This window comes from Heliconius melpomene, chromosome 13, assembly GCF_056956725.1.
Source record: "Heliconius melpomene rosina isolate 202511_hmr_F chromosome 13, ASM5695672v1, whole genome shotgun sequence".
Lineage (NCBI taxonomy): Eukaryota > Metazoa > Arthropoda > Insecta > Lepidoptera > Nymphalidae > Heliconius > Heliconius melpomene.
The window spans coordinates 3,323,804-3,347,649 of NC_140401.1; the positions used below are offsets into that span (position 1 = coordinate 3,323,804).

The 23,846-nt window shown below is 31.7% G+C and overlaps 1 protein-coding gene across 6 annotated transcripts in view; it reads right to left on the reverse strand.

The window, feature by feature from the left end:
- grn (GATA binding protein grain) overlaps positions 1 to 18,173 on the reverse strand; it is a 77,128-nt gene extending 58,955 nt beyond the window's left edge. For 5 of the 6 annotated variants that reach the window (XM_085196446.1, XM_085196447.1, XM_085196445.1 and 2 more), the window contains exons 1-2: positions 17,882 to 18,173; positions 10,075 to 10,448 (exon numbers count right to left, since the gene is read on the reverse strand). In XM_085196446.1, the coding sequence (XP_085052572.1) occupies positions 10,075 to 10,291 (217 nt within the window). In that variant the 5' untranslated portion in view covers positions 10,292 to 10,448; positions 17,882 to 18,173. Of the gene's footprint in view, positions 1 to 10,074; positions 10,449 to 13,121; positions 13,204 to 17,881 lie in introns of those variants that run through there. The other variant, XM_085196443.1, reaches the window with a different exon arrangement.
- Between the last annotated feature and the right edge of the window lie 5,673 nt (positions 18,174 to 23,846).

Sequence of the window (23,846 nt, forward strand, 5' to 3'; positions counted from 1 at the left end):
CCACTTCACGTTGTAAAATTGTATTATAAATATTGATAAATTTATACTTTAGCACTCGTTGGAAAGCTTGTGTGAGAGTCTATAAATATGTAATTTATTTCAAATAATGAAAAATTAGTGTTTATTTTAAAAATAATTTAATTTGTTCATTATTTTTTTTAATTCTAAAGTAAGTAGGTATTTAAATAAATTCCATGATATCGTAATTCTAATAAACTCTTTTTTAAGCTTCACGCATTATTGTGGACCAGGGTGGTTAAGACAATCCCTTCGTCACTCTTCACTGAATTTTCAAGACGTTGAATGTTGAGTGGCGGAACTCAACGCTTTGCTCTGGTGTTACCAGAGCAAAGAAATAAAAATATAAAACATTTAATTCCCTAAGTGGGAATCGAATACACAACCGTCGCGCTTATAATCACTTAATAGCCTAAATAAACACAGTAACACATTTGATTATACACACGCGTAAGTTAACTAAAGATAGTTTCAGCCATTAAGCACTCTAATAGAGATATCGATACATTGATAATTACATTGAATCGCTGCTTAAAAATGTATAATTATATCATAGTATGATATATAGTGTTTTAATGCAATGTGACATATGAATTTGCTAATACATCGATATCTACAATCTATATAATAAATCATTCTTATAACTTAGTAAACTGCCCAACGCAGACGCAAGTAGACTCTATAACTTACTGTTCTTATAAAATATGAGTATTGTAGCGTAATTTCAGCAAATATTAAAATACCAATAGAAAATTAATACATAAAATAAATTAGAAAGAAACTAACGCAAAATAAATGAAAATTTTACATAACAAGTCCTTGTATTATACCTACGACAATGAACTTACTGACAAAATGGGTCCAAATTATTCAATCGATTGATTGGCCCAATCGATATTAATTTACCAAAGTTATCAAATTACCAGTTACGTAAGTTTTAGATCTTGTTTTTATATGGTATAAGAAATGATCTAAAATGTCAAATTATATATGGTCAATAAGACAAAACACAACCCGAGGCTAACTTCAGTAAGCATTATAATTTGTATCCCAAACAAACTTAAAGTTAGCGGCACAGATACTCGTAAGTAAGAGAATGCTCCCGCAGCGAGCGATGATGGTGCCTTGATGATAGTTATTTTGCTTGCACGTGCCGGTCACAGATTATACAGACATATATTTAGGTATATAGATAAAATATTCTGTTATTGTATAAAAACCGCCTTGTTAGCAAATTTTGTGTTAAAATACAGAAAAAGATTTTCAAAATCTTATGTTGTATAAATAAATATTAAAATTAAATATTAAATCCATTTAATATAAGATACCTTATATATTTAACTAACGCAAATTTCGATAAAATTTACTAAGATCGTCGAATACGATAGTACACAGAGCGCAACAAAGACAAATGCTGGAAGCACTACACAAAGGTATGAATGGATAGCTCCATTCTTTGCTAACGGCCTGTAATGAGTCTATGTGGGGTGCCGCTGGTAGCCAGCACAAAACAACGCCGTATAAATCATGACAGGCCAGGAAATCATTCATCCTTAGTAATGTGCTGCGAAAATAGCTTCCAGGCGGAACGACTTCTGCGACGCTAACGCCCTCTGCCCTAAATGCTGTAACCTAGAAAATATGGCGTAATGAAAACATAAATCGCTTTTAAGCGATTTCTGCGAAGTGTTAAACGTAGCATTCGCGAATATTTAGGATTCCCAGCGTTTATGTACGTGAGGTGTGGGTGATTTATTTAGTTTTGTCGCGTATTATAATATACGAGTATGCATTGATGGTTTTCAAGGTTTCGTTGTTCTGACTAAAGTAAAGTCATAGTTCACTAAGTTGCTAGTTTGGTTCTATGAAATGAACATCCTCTTTAGGTACTGTCTTTATAATATTACCAATATTGAACCTGTTTTGTCGTATATAGTAGGTACTACACTATCTTATAATAATCAGTTAATTAAATATGAACAACTTGAACAATGCCCACCAAATTCTTCAAATAACTCCTGCTTAATTCTGAAGTTACCAGGGATGCAGTAACCGCATAGAGACGTATAACAAATCGTGACATAACCACCGACTCATCCACACCGCATCACTTGCAAATACACAGCTATCGCCACCAAAATATATATAGATACAACCCAAAATGGACTCTACGACCAACTACAATAAGCTTTTGATATCAGAGTTGTTCTTGGTATGATTGTTAGGACCTTTTTTGTCTGTCCAGACGAATTCTTGTGGCCGCATGACTTCGCTACCTTCATCCATCAAGCTCTCGGCGCATCATGTTCATCGCAGCAATCGACCGGAAACAGGGACGCGGGACTTAAAATTGACCGATCTTCAAATAGTGAGCAATGTAAACAAAACAATCAATCTTCTCGTTTTTTTTATTTATATGAAATATTTTTTTAAATTCTTCTTGTTAACAAGAGGAAACATAATTAACTTACCTAAATTTGATGTTTGATTTGAGTTCAATTCTAATCTTGAATTAGAATATACAGATAGTCGTAAAAGAAACAATTAATGAATAAATTGTATGTATTCTAAAAAAAAATATTTCCCTTATCAAGCAAATGCTTAGACATTAATTATTTATTGCAATAAGAAAGTGATTGAAAGTTCTATAATATTTTAGTGAAAGATAGTTTTTTTTTTAATTAACAATTAACTGAATGTGATAATAAACAACAATATTTGGAAGCAATCAATCAAAACAAATCACGCGAAAGACATAAAAGGAAAATTAATATATTAGACTAGTATGCTGGCGTCGGCTGTGCATTGGAGCGGACATGGCGTTTTTTATTAGAATCTAATAATGACCGATTATATAAAAAATCAAGGGAGCTGAGTGTAAAGATCTAAAAGATCTAGAAGATCTACCAATATTTATTTTTAAAGGCAAACTAAGCAAATTCGTTTTTGATGTAGATTAGGATTGATGGTAAAAATCCTATTTAACACTAATTTTGTTCTAAAATTCAGTGAAATCGTTTCGAAAAACACAAAATAGTTAATATATTCACAAAGTTAGCATGAAACGTGTTGCCAGCACAATATAAAACTTTGTCAGGTCAATTGAGGAGCCTATAAAGTTACCTAATTAGGTCAACTCGTCCCGCGTTTAGAAGCGATATCGATTGACATAAGGCAAACTTGCCGCAGTTTATACAAAACCATAGACTAAGCTTGGAACGTCTTAATATAAAACGTAGAAAACCAGTGAGTGAATTATTATTTCTTTTAATTTAAATAAGAATTTAACAATATTATATTTAAAATATTACATATAAGCATGGATAATGTACATATATAATACTAGCGGCCCGCTCGCGGCTTCGCCTGCGTTATTAATTTCTGTCTCCATGAGTACCTACGTCCTATAGGTGACGTCCATGCAAAATTTGAGACTCCTAGCATTTGTAATAACGATGTTTCATACAAACTTTCCACCCCAAAAACAACCCCTTAGAAGACGAATATTGCAAATTCCCGTCTTAGCGAGCACCTACGTCCTATAAGTAACTCCTATGCAAAATTTGAGATTCCTAGCACCTGTAGTTTCTGAGATTGGGTGATGAGTGAGTGACCTTTCGATTTTATATATATAGATAATATTCGACTCGACTACTGCCTATCTCTACTTTTCTCTTAATCTCCGGGTCATTGAGTGTCAAGAGGAACTTTACATCGTGCATTAAATAATAATTAATAATTTGCATGAGTTGAAAATATAATAATTGTAAAATTCCCCTCCGTTCTACTTATTAAGACTGGGATCGATTTTTTAATTATAACTAGGTACTATAGTAGTTTCTATAAACCTAAACTAGTTGAACTATTGACGTCACTACGAAACATGCATGTTATTAAAGTCGAGAAAGATTCAACACGAACTGTGTAATAAACTTTACTTTTCATTGTTATTCACTAAAAATGTGGAATAAGAATTATTTAAATAATATTATAATATGTGTTGATAATTTTATAAAATAAATGGACAAAAATTTGTGAATTCTGTTATTTCTTTTAACTTTTTATAACATTCAATTATTCCTCTTGAATTTTTATACAATTAATTTACTTTTAGTTTTTCCTTGTCAATTATTTAACTAATAGTGCCTGCTTGCCATTTACATGTGATTTGCTTGAACTTTTACTGAACTCAAAGCCACCGCTTGTTAAATGTATTGTGACGGCTAATAAACGCCGGCTCTAATGAATAACGGTTCTTGACTTAATTAATCGTGAAGCTCCTGCATAGAGACTTTCGATTTTTTTTTATTTTTCATACCCATAAATCGTAAATGTTAGTGTTTTTATTAAATTTTAAAGCTTTTATAGTATTACCTTGAAAATAAATTTAATTTATATTTAGATGTATAAAATACTTAATTTCAAATTGTTATCTCACACTTAGTTATAATAGAAAAACAACAGTGAAAACACAACACCTCCAAAACTTAAGTATAATTTTTGTGTTGTTAGGTAGCTTAAGAAGACAAAAACATATAGGTTTAAGTTTTTTACACCATTTTAATGCCGCCATTTATTTTAATAGGGCAGAGAAATTGAAATATTTTCTGAAATCGATATCTCTATCGTTGCCTTTGCAGCGACAAGATGAAAATCTACCTACTCATAATCTTTTTTTTCAGCTTCACCCTAGGCATATATTAGGGTAGGCAGAGGGAACCTAAGAAACTGCACTTCCCGTTTCGATTTCCAAACATTTGAAATTGATATATAATATAGGTACCTACCAAAATTGCTTGGTATAACAAAATTGCTTAGTAAGTCCATACATACAACAGCATTCGATGGTTTGTAAATATTAATCGATTTCCAAACAACAATCTGGCACATATTGGTCGGAATCGCTAACAAAATGGTCTCGTCTGGAAAGTTTACGGCAATATTCCATTTCCGCGCGCGCGCTCATCGCTTGCCACACTTGAAAGCACACGTTTTGTGCACACACGAGTAGATAATCATTTATATTTTCTAAGACAATAAACAACACAGATGTATATTAAGAGGCAGTTGAAAATTGACTGTAACGGACAATGGTCATGGATTCTATTATAACTCACAGTAATATTTTCATACTGAAAACAATTCTCAGCTTTGTAATGATAAGGAAAGCAGCGGCGCCTACCTCTTATTTTATTAAATCTCCGAAATGATTTTATTGTAGAGTTATTTTTACTTATTTCTTTGTTCAGGATTTCCTGAACAAAGAAATAAGTAAAAACTCTATATTTATCTATATACTATTTATATAAAAATAAAAAATAAATAAAATACAGCGTGTTACAAACAAAATTTACAAATATTGTTTACCTACGGTAAGTACCTTAGTAAGTGAGTAGGTACCTACGTACTTAATCGAAAATTTGGAAGTAATATTCTTTATCTTTAAATAAAAGGTATATAATTAAAAAGTATTTTTTTCAATGTTTTGCTTCTAGGACCACATATCCACGTCCACGATTGCCCTATTTAATAACATTGTATATTGACCGACGGAACCTAGCACTGCAGACTGCAATCTCCGCCTGAGCCAAGACAGTATCAGAAAAAAACATAATATTTCCCTACTTAATTAATTCCTTTCACAATTAGTTAATTAAATAACCTCCATCAACATATATCCACACATACCTACGAGTTTAATTTTAATTTGTAATAATTATTTAATTAACAACAACAGACTTCAATTAAATTATTTTGTTACTGCTCTAGACTTAATATAGGTAACTAAGTATTTTAACTTCTTTTTTAACATTGTAACTTGTACTACCACTAGGTTTAATTCATGTATATGAATTAATGTTGTTTTAAATTGTAACATTACTTTTGTTTAAAATTATTTTGTAATTTTTATAGTTTTATTAATAAGTATTTTAGAAAGTATTTAGATAAGATTCATGAAAATTATGTGTCATAATTACTTTTTTTTCGCTTCACGCTGTATCCTACACAGAGTAGGCAGAGGGAACATGACAACCTAGAGTTACGACACTCTGTTCCCATTAAGACATTTCTGTACTCCAGTTCTCGAGGCATTGCGTGTTGAGTGGCGGAAGACTACGCTACGCTTTGCCTCGTTACCAGAGCAATAAGTTATAATTAAACATAATAAGAGTTAGTTACCTAAGAGGCAAAATTCATGTTACTATACCTTTATATACGCTTATACCTTTTAGTGACATTTTCTTATAACTTAATAAATAGATAAATTATTTTTTATCACTACTTTTGAAACATTATACTGTAAAGATCAATCATTTATGTTATTTAATAGGTACCAATTTAAAAACAAACTGAAAATAGTCAAAGTAAATAAATCATTAAAGCTTTTTAACAACCACCTTTTAAACATATATTTAACATGTCATATCAGTGTTAGAAACAAAGGTAATTTACTTAACATTTTCGCAACACAATTGCTGCTTAATGTAAGGCGGGAATGGGGGAAATAATTAATGTTTCATGGCATCATTATTTTGTGCCACGATTACGCATGTGTGCGTGCGGGGAGGAGATGTCGCTGCGCAGGCGCAGGCCCCGCCTCCCGCGACTAATTGCGCCAATCTGCGAGACGCGTTTCACGCACACACGCATTTTTATAAACACGCACACACTCACACAGTGTACCACCACGATTGACAAGCTAGGTATAGCGCATTAGGCAAATGCACGCACACATTTTTTGCGATATTCATTCATTGTTAAATTACAAAAGAAATTAATGTAGCTGCTTCGTAATGAATAGTTATACTGTATCATTATATATAATTTTAGTCCTCTAAAGCTTTGCAAACATTTTTTTTTCGTATAAGGCTGACGAAATAAAAGTAAAGTGAAAAATAAAAAGGAAAAGAATAATAGATTTGCGAATTTACATGACAGGAAGACGAAGTGTGTGGACGGACCGGATGACACATTTGAGCAAAACGAATGCTTAGTCTATTTAATTGGTATAGTGATGAGGTTGGCACTTTCATATTCATTTACTTCACCAGACGAGGTAATTGAAAAAATCTAGCCTTTAAAGGATTGTCTGTAAAAAGGCAATGACGTGCGACCACCTGGCAGGACAGACGGACAGCGAGCGTATTGATCCGTTCATAGCTCATAACACGAAATGTGGTTTGACATTAGGTACCTTTTATTACATGTTTTCTTTTTTACAACTGTTTTATCAATTATTATAGTGTTAATGTGCCATAGGCATCCGCGATATGTGGAATATAAAGTAAATTCGAAGTGTAGATATTAATTACAGAAAAAAAATTTCAAAATGTACGCTGACAGGTGTTTGTGTGCGATAAGCTTAAAAGTGATCATTTTCTGTGTAAAAATTTAAGTATTTCTTCCCTTTTAGGTTAACTATAATTAAGCAATGTTTATTATGGATAGAGCAAGAAAAGTTTTTAGTAGTCCAATTATTCTTTTATTCCTTTAAATGCGTTAAGTTACATACCTAAGCATAAATACCTAGTAATGTACCTACCTAGATCCAACAAAAATGTATTTGCTAAGTTATTTTATAGCATTATTTAATTAAAAAGAGTGTCTTCTCCTACTATGGTGCATTGTAATTGGAATTTTCGTTGTTTTTATTAAATGGCTTCGACGTGACGTGACAGTTTTACAATTTATGTACCTATAATTAACTTTAAGCTTCTTGAGAAAAACAACGTAGGTGCAATTTAATTTGAAAATTATATATTTTTGTTTACAAGTTTCATCATAAGGTATTTTTCAAATGTAACGGATTATGTACCTACTCAAATGGGATAAATTGATAATTAAATATACATAATGAAAAATATTCTAAGACATGTTTAAAGATTGACATTCTCGTGACTTAGTTCTTAACATTTTTAATCAGTTATATAGGTACAGATACAGGTCTTGAATAATTAAAATTTCCAAGAACACCAAAACCCTAGCAGTGAATCTCAAGCGGCGTGAAATAAATAATTTTAACCTCACCATCAATCGCGAGGCCGAAACATAAATTATTGGATGAGCGTCAAATCGGCTGTCCTATATCAGGTTACATCCTCCCATTACATTTGCCATTGCTAAGGTGATTTTTAATTGAAATTAACGATAAGGCTAGATATATACCTATGGTCAGTTATATAATTAACAGATACCTACTAAATTTTTATATAATGATGCAAAAATAAAAAAAAATACACCAAATATTTCTTTAAAATAGCCACGACGCGACGTCTTAAATGTTTTTTCAATTGAATGAATCATTAAATGTTTTCAAAACTACCATTACACAAAATATTTATCAAAATGACAAAACCATGTTTTTGTCGCTGATTAAATAAACATTGTAAGAAGCGTTGTAATTTGATATATAAAAATAAGGCATAACAATTTCTTAAATATATAAAGTTAATACAATTATGCAAGGGCGGACCGCGGGGCCGCTCGTAAAACGATCCTCGTTGTCATCGTAGCAAGTTATACACACCTTAGCCAACTTAAAAATATGTTTTATTACATTTTGTCGGCGACAAAAAGGACGGACATACAGACCATATAGGTATATAAAAGAGCCTAAAGAAGCGCTAAGTGGAGTTCGATAGAGTTTTCAAATATTTAAACCTTTATTTTTTTTTACTGGATTTTCAGTGGCGTAAATAAACGAGGCATAAAATGAGATTATTATCAATGTTTCAAGTAATTTTATAGTACCTAATCGAAACGCCCGCTGCCGTTGTCGACAAATGAATTTACCAAATTTAGATATAATCAAACCGACAAGAAGCCATGACACGATAAGAGAGTGAGTTTACAAACTGGATAAAAATTTCGTCCAACGGAACACATAAAGTACGGCAGGTTACTGCTGTGAACCCGACGAAATCGATTCTCAGTTCCGATTCCGAGAAATGACACAGTTTCTTAAGTGTCACATCACTACCGACGCACCGCTTAATAAATTAAGCGGCATCACCTGTACGGCAATCTAGTCTTTAAGGACTACGTTTAAAATGACATTTTGTAAACGTTCGAATGAGCAGTTAAAATATAAAGAAGAGCCACCTGTCTCCACGAAAAACTTTATAGCGCCCATAAAATTTAAACCTCAAAAGACAAAACCAAAAAGTCTCGTATGATTTTTTCTTTTACGGTGAGGACCCATTTTGTGTTTACCTAAGCTGTCACCTCACAGAATGGCGATTTTGACTGGTCTTGACTGGTTGGACCCGTTGAATTAATTGTGGACTTTTTAGAGAAATATTATTTGATGGGCGATAAGGAACGGCGGACGGGCATTTGCCGTCTTTGCTCGCGATTTGCTTTAAATACGACAGTTTCTGTTGTAAAATACTTCTCGCACCACTTTAATTGTTATGACTGACAGTTTTGTTCAGTTTTCTCTACTTAATCTAAATGAGTAAGATTTATGGCCTTATAAAAGTACCTTCTGTACAAGCTTTTTTTAAACGACTAAATGACCAAATATGAACATTTTTATTATAACTAAAACTTATAATTTAGGAAGTAAGAATGTGTATGTTGTTCAATATAAAATAAGCTTTCATTATATATGTTAATTTAAGTAGTAGGTACTTACTAAACAATAAACCTCATTTATATGTAGGTACCAAATGACCAAATTATACCCATTTAATATTTGTTATTGTAGGTTTGATTTCCACTCAGGGAAAGAATTACTTGTTATTAATATTTTAAATTCTTCCCTATGATACTAAGGCAAAAGTGCGGCAGCATGAGCATATCTAGAAATATTTTCTAAGGGGGAGCTTGGTCTCTAGCTTTGTACAGATATGTGGGTGTAAATGTTCATATTTTAGTTACTCGCCACTCAAAACGAATTCCTCGAAAATTCGACAGAAAGTTGGGAAAGTGACTCTTAATACTAGGTTCCCTCCCTACCCTACTACATACGGGACACAGCGTAAGGCTAAAAACAAATTAAATATTTATACAAAAACTATACCTACCTAATTAACAATAAAAAGCAAGACTCACCATGAGATCCGACCGCGGCAGAATAAGGAGCGTGCATCTGCTGGTGGTAGTACCGGGCGCGGCTGTGGTGCCCGCCCTCCAGCGGCGAGTGGAAGAAGTCCCCATTGGCCTCCACGTCGCCGGCGGCGGGGCTGCCGTTCACGCGGCTGTCGTACCAGCGCTGCTGCCCCGCGCCCTCGCTCATGTCCATGGCCGTGCTGCTGACCTCACAAACCATGCATCGTTTTTTACACACGCACTTTAAGTCCTCACTCCTATCCACATTTCAAGTCAATCGCAAGTTGAACTCACGCCAAGACCGAGTCCAGTCTCAACATTGTTTGATATACTTAATAAGATTTACGCATCACCGCTCCAACTCCTCATGCTCGTACCTGAAACAAACATTAATAACTATTAGACTTTGCGCTTATTAAATACCTACTAACATGAATAAAAAAATCTAAATCTATAATAAAACCAAAAAAAAGAGACAATCAATTTAGATAAAAATGGTGCAATATCGAAAGACGTCCGAGATACCGATACGCTCCCAATTTGATTAACTGATATACCGCAAACACTCGATACGGCCCCGATAAGGTATAACCGCGCATTAAGCGCTGTTAGCCGACCGACCACTGATTTTTATAACTACTAAACTAACGAAACTTATCTGGCTATTGTATCTAGTTACTTGGACCTGTTTGTATTAAATATTATAAATAAATATTAATTATGGCGCAACTGGTTGTGGGTTGATTCCCACTCGAGGTAATGAAATATTTAATATTTCAATTTCTTCGCTCTAGTGTCGAGACAACGCGTATTGCGAGAATACAGCGGAAAATGGGAGAACGGAGTGTCTCAGCACTAAGTTCCCTCTGCCTACGCTGATGTGTGCAGGATATAGCGATAAGCTAAAAATATTAATGAAAAATATATTGTAGGTATTCTATATAGGTATAACATAAGCATTCACATTAACTAATTTTCTTCGGAAAAGAATGACATGTATTGCATACTTTAATCTGTTCTTATGTTTGTGTTAAACTTGCATTCTATGAAATAACCCGTGGAAGGTGTCTAGCCAAACGCCATGCGAATAAATAACTACTTATTTATTCAACTATCCAAACAGTACACGCTCCAAGAATTTGCTTGATTTGATGAATTGCTCCCACATTTTATATATACCTACCTACTTATATAATATACACAGTACATACGTTATATTGAATGAGAATCACAGAAGATAAAATCGGTTTTTTTTATTACAATCACTACATTTATTTACATATTCCTTTGTAAAGTGGTTAATTTTAATGTAGTTATGCCAAAATAGGTACCATAATAATAACCACGTCCGTCTGATAAGGCTAAATATTAACGCAACGATTACTAGCACTTACGCGCATGTCTATTAATTTGTATTAAGATAAGATACGTCAGAAATTGAAAACGATAATATCGATAAGATTTTATCGCACTCAATGTCCAAATTAATACTACACGGTGTGCGTTAACAATATAAATCAAAGCCTATACGAGTATTTGTTAAATCCCTTTTAAAGTGCTTTATATCTTTTAAATTTTATGTTCTAAAATCTTATAAGTATCTAGCTACTGCATATAATTCTCAAATCTTTTCTTGAATTATGGATCTTTCAATCTTTTCTGTTTGATTTGATAGCCAAAAAAGACTAGAGATACACCCCGATTTTGTCTGATAATGATTTATTATTTATTATCGCAAAAAAGTCTTCTAATTGTATTCTATCTATTAGCTATATATTCAACGGCTTTAAATATCAAAATATTATAACTAGAACAATAATAACTAAAATATTTAGAAATAATAATAACTAAAATATTTATCAACTATTGTAACAGTAGACCACGGTAGGTCAAGTTTAGTACTTGTTTTTCCTCCAGGCATTAATCCCGGCTATTGCCAGGGTCTGCCTTCTTACTCAACCTACTCCACTTACACCACCTATACCTACTTTATTCACAAGAGCGGCGTCTAGCAGATAACATTGGAGTGTTTTGTGTATTGACGCACGAAATTGTAGATAAAGTAAAGCAAATCTTAATATCATGCATTGACTTCATGTCTAACTAAATGAATTGCAAATTTAAATTAGCTAACATCATCGTTGAAAATAATTTTCTAAATAAATATCTAGATCAAGGCTTCTACCGAAATTAAGTTAATTCACTTAATGTTGAAAATAAATGTAAACTACACTCATTTTGAAATTATTTGTATTTATTTAAATATTTTAGTTAAAATAAGAATAATGTTAATGTACTCTACTATTAACTCAGAGATAGAAGTTAAAAATATTAAAAAAAAAAATTAAAAAATGCAAAATTTTGCCATTCTTACCTTACATACCGTAAAAAAACGTTTCCATACATATTAATATCAGATAATTGATTTTATTTTCTTACATATAAGTAGAAATAAATAAAATCATTTATTTCATACTATTAGGCCCTTACCTGAGTAGTAGGTAGTAATTCATTTTAATTAAGTAAACTATTGGGTTCTGATAAAAGCTTAATTTAAAAATATAATTTAATATTTGTAAGTATATTATATGTGTGAGCGTTATGGACATTTACTTGTAGGTACGTGGGAAAATAAAAATGATATATTATAAATATTAGTAAATCTCAGCCACTCGTGTTTCTGATTGAGATTAGATTGTGATAAGATCACGTTTTTTTTACATCTGTATTAATCTTTAAAGGAAAACGTATAAAATTGCAAAATATATAGATATTATGTACAAATATGCAATATAATAAATAAAAGCCTTTTTTAAATTATTTACGAAAATAACAGTTATTTTATAGTTAAGATAAATTTATCGAAAGCTTAGTATATAATCATGTTAGTTTCTTCATATGTACCTACATATAAGTTTAATGTTATTAATAGCAAAGAATAAACATAGTTTAATAATGCGTTATAAATACAGTAATAAAATAGAGCTTCGAATTTGTTATAATTTTAGAAAAAATAACGAAATAAGTATACAAAAGTTTAAAAATCTCACCAAAATGATAAGATGTGATCAGGCCAAAGAATGGCTATCCAGATTTTGGAATCTACGACAACCGCTAAACACACTATCTGACGATCGACTGAAAAAATCATTTTGTAGATAAAAAAAAAGAAATCACACATTTATCGCAAATTGCGTCCATTTTGTATTATTTCCTCGTAATATCAACGATAAGAGATAAGCTTGGAAGGCTAGGTTTAACAATTCAAGGTTTAAATTATTTCAATACGTTTATATCACACATTTGAAGATAGAGCCCCCCTAGTTAAATTCCCATAAACAGTAGACAGTTTCTCATATAATATATATTTCTTAATAATTATTATATTTACATTTTATATTATTTATGTACCTAATATAAAAATTAAAAAGTATATTATATTTTATTTAGACGCAAGTGTTAATTTTTACTATACCTATTTCAGAAGGTTTATGTTCAGACAAAAACCCAGTCTGCGCCGTTTTAATTTCTTTAATTTTGTTATATGTAATATTAAAATATTATTAGTATTAAACATTGAAACAAGAAAATGAATAATAATATTAAAATATAATTATAATAGTAAGTATATCTTTTCTGTTTGATAGTACATATTTATAATGTTTTCCTGTCAATTTAAAAAAAGTTGAAGATAACTGATAAACAGTATATCATATTTTAATCATAGATATAGATAAAAACAGTAGCAAAGACATTTGCTGTGATATATACATATATACTCGTATATCTATATATGCTTTCTTGAATTACCAGAATTAATTAATAGACTAATTGAAGAAGTATACTAGAATATACAAGTCGGAATTTCTAAAGCTATATAGTAACTACAGTTCCAAATTCGATTTGAGAAAACATATATAATAATAAATTTATAATAGCAATATATTTAAAGAAAAAATGTCTATTATTATTAATAACAATCACACACCTATCAGCTACCATCTTTAAATATTAATTATAACGCCAATAAACATAATAGTTTCACTTTACATCGATTTACAATATTAATATTAACTCGTCAATACGTTCCGGGTTATCGTAGCCTTATTAAGATTAGGTGAGCCAATTAAGATAATTGACTTTCCGCCGGTTAGGCCCAAAAAAATATGTCCGAACATCTCACGGACCTTTACCAACGTTACAAATCCTCTTTACTGCCCTTTCGTTTGTATTTAATATTCTTAATTAGTTTTAGTTTCTTTTTATCAACAATTTTATTATTTACAAACAATAATGTGTATGTGTAAGGTTTTATTTAGAAATATAAATCTACTATACTAGTGGACCCGAACGCGGCTACGCCCGCCTGAACTATACGAATATTTATTAAATATATTTATGAAATTATTTTCAGTTTTCAATAGAGAGATGCGTTAAGGAAGCTCATTTTGGGTAACGTTGGTAAACTTTGCAAATCGTTGCTTAGCAACGTTTGTTATTAACATGGCAGAATAAATTCCATGTCAAATTAATAAGTATTTTAGTATATTGGTATATATTGAAAATATTACAAATATGAGAAAAAAAAGTATCCTATGTTCATCCCGAGACCCTCAAGTATCTCTATATGAGTATTTTATCACAATTAAATTAGCGGCTTGGCGCTGATTGCGTAAAAGACAGAGAGACAGACAGAGTTACTTTCGAATTTATAATATAGGTAGGTATATATGGATAATAAAAATTCCAAAAGCCATTGAACTAATCAATATTCATTAATTTTACTTATAGTAATTATCCAATCCTCATTATGTGAGTATATTAATAATAAAGATTACGTAGGACAGTTAATATCTGAACCAAATAAAAGAGTTTTAAAGCCACATGTCGAAACAAAGCAGATTATGAACAAGCTCTCTAAAAACTACTGTCTTAAAATGATAAGTTAGAGTCGATTTCTCCCGACGCACCATTATGGGTTCCGTAATTACTTTTAAAACTTTGTTTTAAAATCATTAATATTTAATACTAAAATATTGTATTTACTTTATATTTCAAAAAAATAATTATACGTAATTATAAGCATTTAAGCAGTTATTTTTATTAAAATATTTATATGAAAGCAGCTATGTTGTTTTTGTGATATATTTTAAACTTTTAACTACTTATGTAAATTAGTATTTTATTTAACATAAATAATATGTTTAAATAATTGCAAATAATATGGAATTATGATATTTATTTTAATAAAAATCAAAATGGACCCTAACATTTAAGCCGTCTCTAAGTTAATCTCCGCTCGGAGTAGAAACTTCATTTACTTTATTTCCTCGACGTTAACCTGATAACATTTGATCGATGCATTTTAAAATGAACAACACTTTGAATAATTTATTGGGTGGCTATTATTGAGAGTTTTTATTATATCTACCGTTTAATCCCAACTTAAGGCTTATCGAGCAGTTTAAATATACATCAGTATTATTATATCAATATTTATGATAAATTATATTTGTAAATAGTTTTTTTTTCGTTTCACGCTGCATCCCGCACACAGCAGGGTAGGCAGAGGAAAACAATTGATACTCCATTTCCCATTTTCCGCCGAATTCTGCCTCTACATCAAAGCGGAGAATATAGAAATTTTGAAAAAAATAGTATAATACCAATAATATCCCTATGTATAAGAAAATATTTTGTTTGGACAAAGTCAGTTAAAAGATTCACTTTCATAGTTAAGCCATGATGCGAATGATAAATTATACAAATATTTACAATAAAATTTAATAAATAATCTCCACATGAGTCTAAACAAATAGATGTCATATAGAAAAAAGACAACAATTACAAAAATTTTGTAACTTTATACTAACTGCCTATCAGTAGAAAATTGCATTAAATTATTCATTTTATCTTAATTTGCACACCAAGGACGAACTAGAGACGAGATGTTGACATTTTAGAATAATTTAATTATATTATTGCATATATTTACATGTTAACTTGAATTAATACAAATTTATTCAAAAGAACTTCAATCTATCTAATAGAAAATTTCATATTCGCATCATTGTAAGCGTAATGGAATTAGAATAAATATTAAATATCATTCATTTCATTCATTCATTCATTCATTTCTTTCATATTAATTAGCGCTTAGATAATAGAATACATTAAAAAGTTCTAAATAAGCTTAAGTATAGCTTTGCCTATATTGCCTACTACTTTGTCTACTATTTTTTATTTAAAAAACATAATGTTCACACAGGATATTGTTTCTACATATGTATGTCCGGCGGAAATGCGTACACACATAACGCACACATACAAATATCTTATCGAAGGCTAATCAATAGTTGCCTTTGCGCATCTCGAGCCGCATTCAAATTTCGAACGCGAACTGTCATGGCGGCCAATCGTAACGTCCAAATGTGATACGAAAACAGACACGACATTGACATTGATTTGTTGTCTCTTGTATGTTTGTTTAAAACTACCTACTCTAAATTCTTAAGAGCAAGCTTTCATGTTGCTTAAAGTTCAAAATAAAAAATTGAGAAAAATTTTATGTACCTAATTATTTTTAATAAATGTTTACACTATAAATCGAAATAAATGAATGAATAAATGGAAAAAACATGCTAAAACTTTCATGAAAAAAAAACAATAAATATAACTAACTATGCAAATCTTTTAAATTAAGTAGGTATATAAAAAAATAGCAATATCAATTGATACAAGGAGTTATTATTTTTATTATTATTATTATTTATTATTATTATTTAAATAAAAAACACTTTATTGTGTCTAGTCATAATAAAAAATAACACATAAACTTATTTACCGGAATATTATAAAAAATATGAATGTATAAATTTATAATTTTTGAATTATAATTATGCCTATTTACCTAGTCGTTGACTTATAATTAATAAGCCGACCTCATTTATGCAGATTATTATTTATATATTACATAGTGTTACAACATTGCATAAAAAAATCTAAAGCGGTAAAGATCTAAATCATAAACACTCATTTGTTTTCATAAATATACATAAATATATTAAATATAAACAAAACTAATATATTTAATTATTTTTTTTCTATGTAAATACATATATTGTTAATAATAGTTTTTCACTATATTAATTACCATGGAAACAGATACCTAATGGTAATTAAAACATAAGTGAGCCAATCAAGTACCTATATAACATTGAGTAATAGGTAATAATATTATTAATAATGTATAAATTATTGATAATATTATTCAAAATGCACTTTACTATTTAATAAATGTTCATATAAATAATTTTCAACGATTTTAACTAATTTCTTTAGAACAATATGTTTCAAACAGTTTACAATTAAATACCGACGGATATGAGGTGGACTTACTACTATGGGTGTAAGTAAACAATACTTTTTCATCAAAATTTTTACAAAAATTCTCCTATAGTAATGTCAACTTGCATTTTCAGTGTTTTTTTAAAATTTTATAAACAACATTATCTTTTTACATCAGATAGATATATTAATTTTGCAAAATCTTGATAGAGCATGTTAAAATAACAAGCTATGATGATATAGCTTTTAACGCTAAAAAAGCTTGTACTTTCCACTTTAAAAAAGGAGAATACATAATAATTGTCGTCAATAAGAAGCTCTACCATACTGATAGAGCTGTTGAATAAGAATTTGAATAAGATAATAAGACCTAACAACTTGTTATGCTCTGATAAAATTTAAAATGAAATAAACCTAACAAAAGTAAACGCTATATAAAAACTGTAAATAAATTATGAAATACCTCAATTGTCCGTATCAGATGTGTATCACACAATAGTTCACTATCACTTATCACTTTTATCGCAGCGATATAAAACACTGAAATCATGAGCTCCATTCCGTCGAGTCCATTTTCATGACACAGCGCACTAAATGATTGTATATAATATATTATATTTGTATGTATTATAATTAATTATATTGAATGTTATATTTTTAAAATGTAGGGATATAATGTTGGCTGTATGCGCAGGCGCTAGAGGAGCGCGCGTGAAGCGGCGTGGTTGGGACGCGACCCGACACTAAACCAGTCGTGTGACTTTTTGTTGTGCACGCGTCGGCCGCCCTCGGCCGCGCTCGGCGGCGCCCGACCGCGCGCCCCTCCCGATTGGTCGGCACCGCCAAGGCGGGGGGCGTGACTAGCGATGGGAGTGTTCTCTTTTTGAATTTTCTTTTTCTCCTTTTGGGCGTGCGCTGGTGTGCGTCAGTCGCGCTCGCGCCGCGAGTGATGGATAATGTATGTTTTGTTTTGCATCGTTTTGTTTAATATGATTATAGGGACAGCGGTTTTTTTTGCTAAGACTTAGAAGTCGCACGAATTAGTAATGGCTGATCGTTGGAATTATCCATAACATACCTAATTTGGAATCCTACTTATTAGTTCATAAATTAAAACTAAATAAGCAAAAACTCTCACGCTTAATATATTGACTCTACATTGCACGTTATACTTCAAATCAAGTTCATATGTAATTATTATTATTATAATAATTAAAAACTTGCTTACAACTATATATAATTAATAGGTACTGTAAATCTACAATACAAATTTATTTATAAATAGAGCGATATTTATTTTAAATAAATTATGTTGAAGCCTCTATCTAGATACTTATAACAATAAACACAATAAACAAACTATCTAAATTGAATCAAAATATTGAAGATTCGTTTTTGTTTACTATCTCTTTTTATAGAGACGGATTAGGATGAACTAAATTCTAAATTCATATTGCCAAACACCTTATTCTACAGATATTATTATCAATTTTTATCCATTGTACCTATTCATTTACAGTTTTACTCTAGAATTTGGATATACTTTAATCAGTATAATGTTTTAAAGTTTACATTTAAAAAATTATGATTTATTTGATTTATTTATTAACATTTAAAAGAAATACCATTAAAAATATACTTAATTTTTTTTAATATACTTAGTAATAAATTTTATTGAATGTAGTATAGACATCGGTATATTATATTATGCCGCCGCTTATTATAAAAACGATATTAAAAATCCAATAATAAAGGCTCTACTTTAGCTATTCGCTCTATTGGCTTGATTTGCGTGAGAATATAACTTTTTCCATTAATATTTATTTATACAATAAATTATTAATAAAATAAGTATCTAATAAAAATATACGTTTTTATCTACATAGGCTAGTCGTGCCGGAGGGACACTTCCCACACTCACAGTTTTTTTATCGAATTTTAATAATTCTAAGCACTAAGAATAAATATGCAAAGATATTGAATTGATATTAATCTTTATAAAAATAAAACAACCCTATGTTAGAGAAAGCTTTGCAAAAGACCTAGACATTCTCATTTTTCGCGCGTATTTGGTGGGTTCGGTACTCTTTCCTGAACTTCCCCTAGGTAGTAATATTTTTATGATGGTTACGGTCTATTTTTCGGTATTTTCAATAAGTTTATTTCTAAATTCCTTGAGATATTGTGATAAATAAACATTAGTTTTTATTAAAAGATTAAAAGAAAAACATTACATTTCTTTTAAAGATCTTTACCTAATTGAATACAAACAAAGTCGCTAGTTATGTCTCTAGAGAATTTTTTTTCTTCATCAATTGAATTTTTTGGCCAAAACCAAACCGACGACCGACGGGGCTAAATCGAGTTTTTACTAACATTATCTATTCATGTATTATAAATATACACGAACTTACAACGTTTTAAATGAAAAACTGGATTATGCACAGTTTGTACAGTTTCGGGATCCGAAAAAATTGATGATTTCCACATTTTCGTATGTTAAGGTCCTATATACCTTCACATTTAAAAATATGTAACCGTTAAATATGTAATGGAAATATAAATTTATATAATTGTTTTATTTCCTCGAGTGGGAATGGAACCTACAACCTCGAAACTAGAATAGGTTCGAGTCCCACTTGGAGAAACGAATTACTTTTATTTTCTCGCTCTGATAACAAAAGCCGGAAAGCCAGAAGATGAAAATTGGCAAGAAGGTAAGTAACGAAATCAACCCAGCAAAACATCTTCGAGAAAATATTAATTGTTTTCATATATAAATCCACAATCACCAAAAAGGTTTATTAATTTCATCTTCAGCTATATTATAGGTAGATACAAACATACTTTCTTATTAAATATAACAAAAAAATATATAAACGAAGAGACACATGCAAAATATAATTTGCAGCAAATATTTGAAAGTCATTTTAACAGTTTGTTATTTCTTTGTCCATAATTGTACTAGAGTAATGAAAATGTAGAAAAGTAAAGAAACCTAGAATCATCGTTTTTACTAATATGTTTTTATGAACCACCCTGAAAAGAAATAACATACATTCAATTACAAAATTGAGGACCATATCCATATGACATCCCTTAAATTTTTTAGCAAGTTTTTTAGCGAAATTACTTCAATGATATTTGTTAACCATGCACGTATAAGTATAATATAAAAAGTCCTACGTGATATAATGCACCCTTATTTTATAAAACATCACACGTATTAGGTTTATTTTTGATGACCTTACGATACTTCGTAGTAGAAACTTGAGTCACCGTCAAAACTGACTGGTCTTATAATATTAATTAAACATAAGTTTAATGTTTAAATATATAGAATATTCTATGCTTAATTAAATAAAAGTACATATATATGTAAATTATACTAAATAAATGACAAGCAGATATTTTCCTTTCTACGCGACACCCACACTCTCTAAGCGGGCAACCAGTCTGAATAACATTTAACCCCTTTGAAATGTAAAAGCATTACGGAATGAAAAAACAGCACTTATATACCCCGCGATGCAGATAAACCATCTCCCGTACAAAGCGTACAAAGATACAATACATCTGAAAGGGTTCAAGAACGCACTTTTAAATTAACACCACTCGCTACTGCAACGGCGCAACCAACTCTTTGGGGACGAACCAATTTGAACCTTCACCTATTAAGGAGAGAAACTAAATCATAATTTAGGTCTAGCATTTGAAAAGCGACATAAAATATTAGTCTCAGTACTTCTGTTTAAAAAGGGGCCGTTTATATTTTTCCTTTTCACGTCATTGTCTCTGCCTGGCAGCGCTTGCAACCGTCACGTTCCAATTTCAAAAAGTGTTGGAACAAAATGGTCGCCGCTTTGTGCCGCTCCCTCGCTCCGTTGGGTTATATTCGCTAATTCAGCAGATGCTGGCTGGCCGGCTTTGATCTCTCCACTGCCAGCTCTGTATCAGACATCTAACTGCATTTGATGTTGAAGCCATCTCGTACATTTTCTCGCAACAAAACCAAGTAACGGCGGTTCGTTCGGAACATGAATCGTAATTATTCATACGGCATACCGACGTCAAACGTATCATCGGAGCTATAGCAGCAGTCACAGATACAACCTACCATCAAAGGGGTCTGGTAACCAAATTGGAACATCACTGTGCCGTGTTTACAACTCGACAAAAAAATATGTATAACAAAGGAGCCGAATTTAAATTCCAATCGAACTTTGACACATGTCTGCCACCATAAACAATGAAAATTCAAATCATCGTAACGTTCGACAGCCGCCGACCTAATGCGATTGTGGCTTGCGCGACGTAGTCTATGGCTCTTCATCTATAAATGGGAGCCTTTTCTTTCGCTTTTTCTTCACAAAATCTGAGTCGAGATCGACCGATAAGCTATCTCGTGTGAGATGGTCTCAATATCCACAGATGGCCTTGCTCTCGAGTAATCTCCGAGCTCGGCGTAAGTATTTTTGTCATTTTTTGCTGTAGTTCTTTGGAAACGTTTTGTAGTCTAATAAGGACATTATTTTGACGAAGATCACGCCGTTGTAATAATGTAAACACTGATTTAGTACTGATAAGTAAGACAATCGGATTGACATGAATGTGAAGTTTTTTCTGTGGTTGAGGTTTGTCTCGTCTTGTGTCGTATGTGTATTTACTCGGTAAGAGCTTACAGCTGTCTTTTAGAAGTGCTTTATGACATTAAATTTAATACTTACCTATATAAAACGAATATAGTCACCTGTCCCACTTAACATAATTGAAAGTGAAAATTGGCAACATAAAAGAAGAGCACATTAAAATTTTATATAAAATGAGTCTATCTATCTATTCAAAATATGCAGCATTTGATAAAATAAAAAAATGATAAATCTAGAAAAAAAAAACATTTTAATTTTATACGTATTTAGTAATTTAGCAAGCTAAATATATTTAATAAGGTAATATTTTACTTTTAAACCACTCAGTTCCTAATAACATGGCATCTACACACGTATATTATTATAGACTTGTATTTACAATTTAATGTTAACCAATGATATACGTTAGCATAGAAAATGCCCAACTAAAAAATGCGAATTCATTAATGAAGTTGTTTCGTTACCAAAAAAACCCTACACCGTCCAGCGAGGACACAATCTCCGTACCTATCCCTTATCTGTGCAACTTAGCAAACAAAACATCGGAGCCGGCAATAAGCATAAAACAAAATCGTTCCGACCCCACACACGCCGTCGCCGGAACACTTGGAAAAATCCCTATGGATTTTCCGCACGGGTGTGAGGTGGCCGGGGGACGAGGAAGGAACGTAAAAGAGAAAAGCTGCGAGTTTTTATCTCGGCGCCATAAATTTTATTCGTAGCGTGATTTAGTGCGCAGATTGCCCCCCTCGCACCCCGCGCGCGCGCCCCCCCGCGCCTACGCCTCGCCCGGGTAAGGCTGCTAGTCATTGTCAAAATTATTGCACCCCTATCTACTGAAGCTTTAAATATATGTCCCCGACACGTTGCCGTGCCTACGACCTGATACTTTAATGTTAATTTAGTAAGTTGTAGTCTTAGTGGCCGCTGTAGGCCACTGAGAGTACGGAGTCGGGCACTTGAACACGTCATCGCGATACCATCTAGCTGAAGCAACTTAGAACATGAATTGACATTCAAGTTTTAATTACTCGACTGAGACATTCTGAGTGCGCCGTTTCATACCTACCTACCTATCCTACCTAAGTATATACCGTCGCATTACTTATAAGAGATATTTGCACAACTACTTACCGACTCTAACTTAGCTAACTACATTTAAACTTCCACTTGATCTAATTCCAATAGTCTAACACAACATAAAAATTTGAGGATTAACGCAATATCGAAGCAGTGGCGCCATACAAGGAACATATCGAGCAAAAAACAACACCTCTCTCCTAATCCTTCATTATTTTTGCTTTCAGGGTAAACCTTAAGTTATTTGTCAATAGCGAGCCACAAAGGCGCCCAAATACCCTTACTGTAGCTGAACTATATAATACTTGTTAAATTCATAATGCATTTTTATAATCCTCTTGTCAGTTCATTTTGTGATTTTTTCGTGCTGGGCTTCAATTTCTTGCAGGGAGCAGCGCTTGCAAATGACATGTTTCTTTTTTCACGAGTTCTGGTGAACCCTCGATCGCTATCGTCCGCGCGTATTTTATGTAAACACGACAACTTTTGCGGTATGCCCGTAGAATGTTATCCACACATAGATGCGCCGGCGTTATTTTTATTGTCTATGGTAGGTTGGAAGGTTCGCATTTGATCCGGGACGCTCTCTCCACACTGTGTCTTATCTCAGATCTGGTTTTATGAAACCCTAAATTTACGACTGCGGTCGAGGGGTGGGAGCCGGTATAAGCCGACTCTCGACGCTTGCTGCCAGGAACA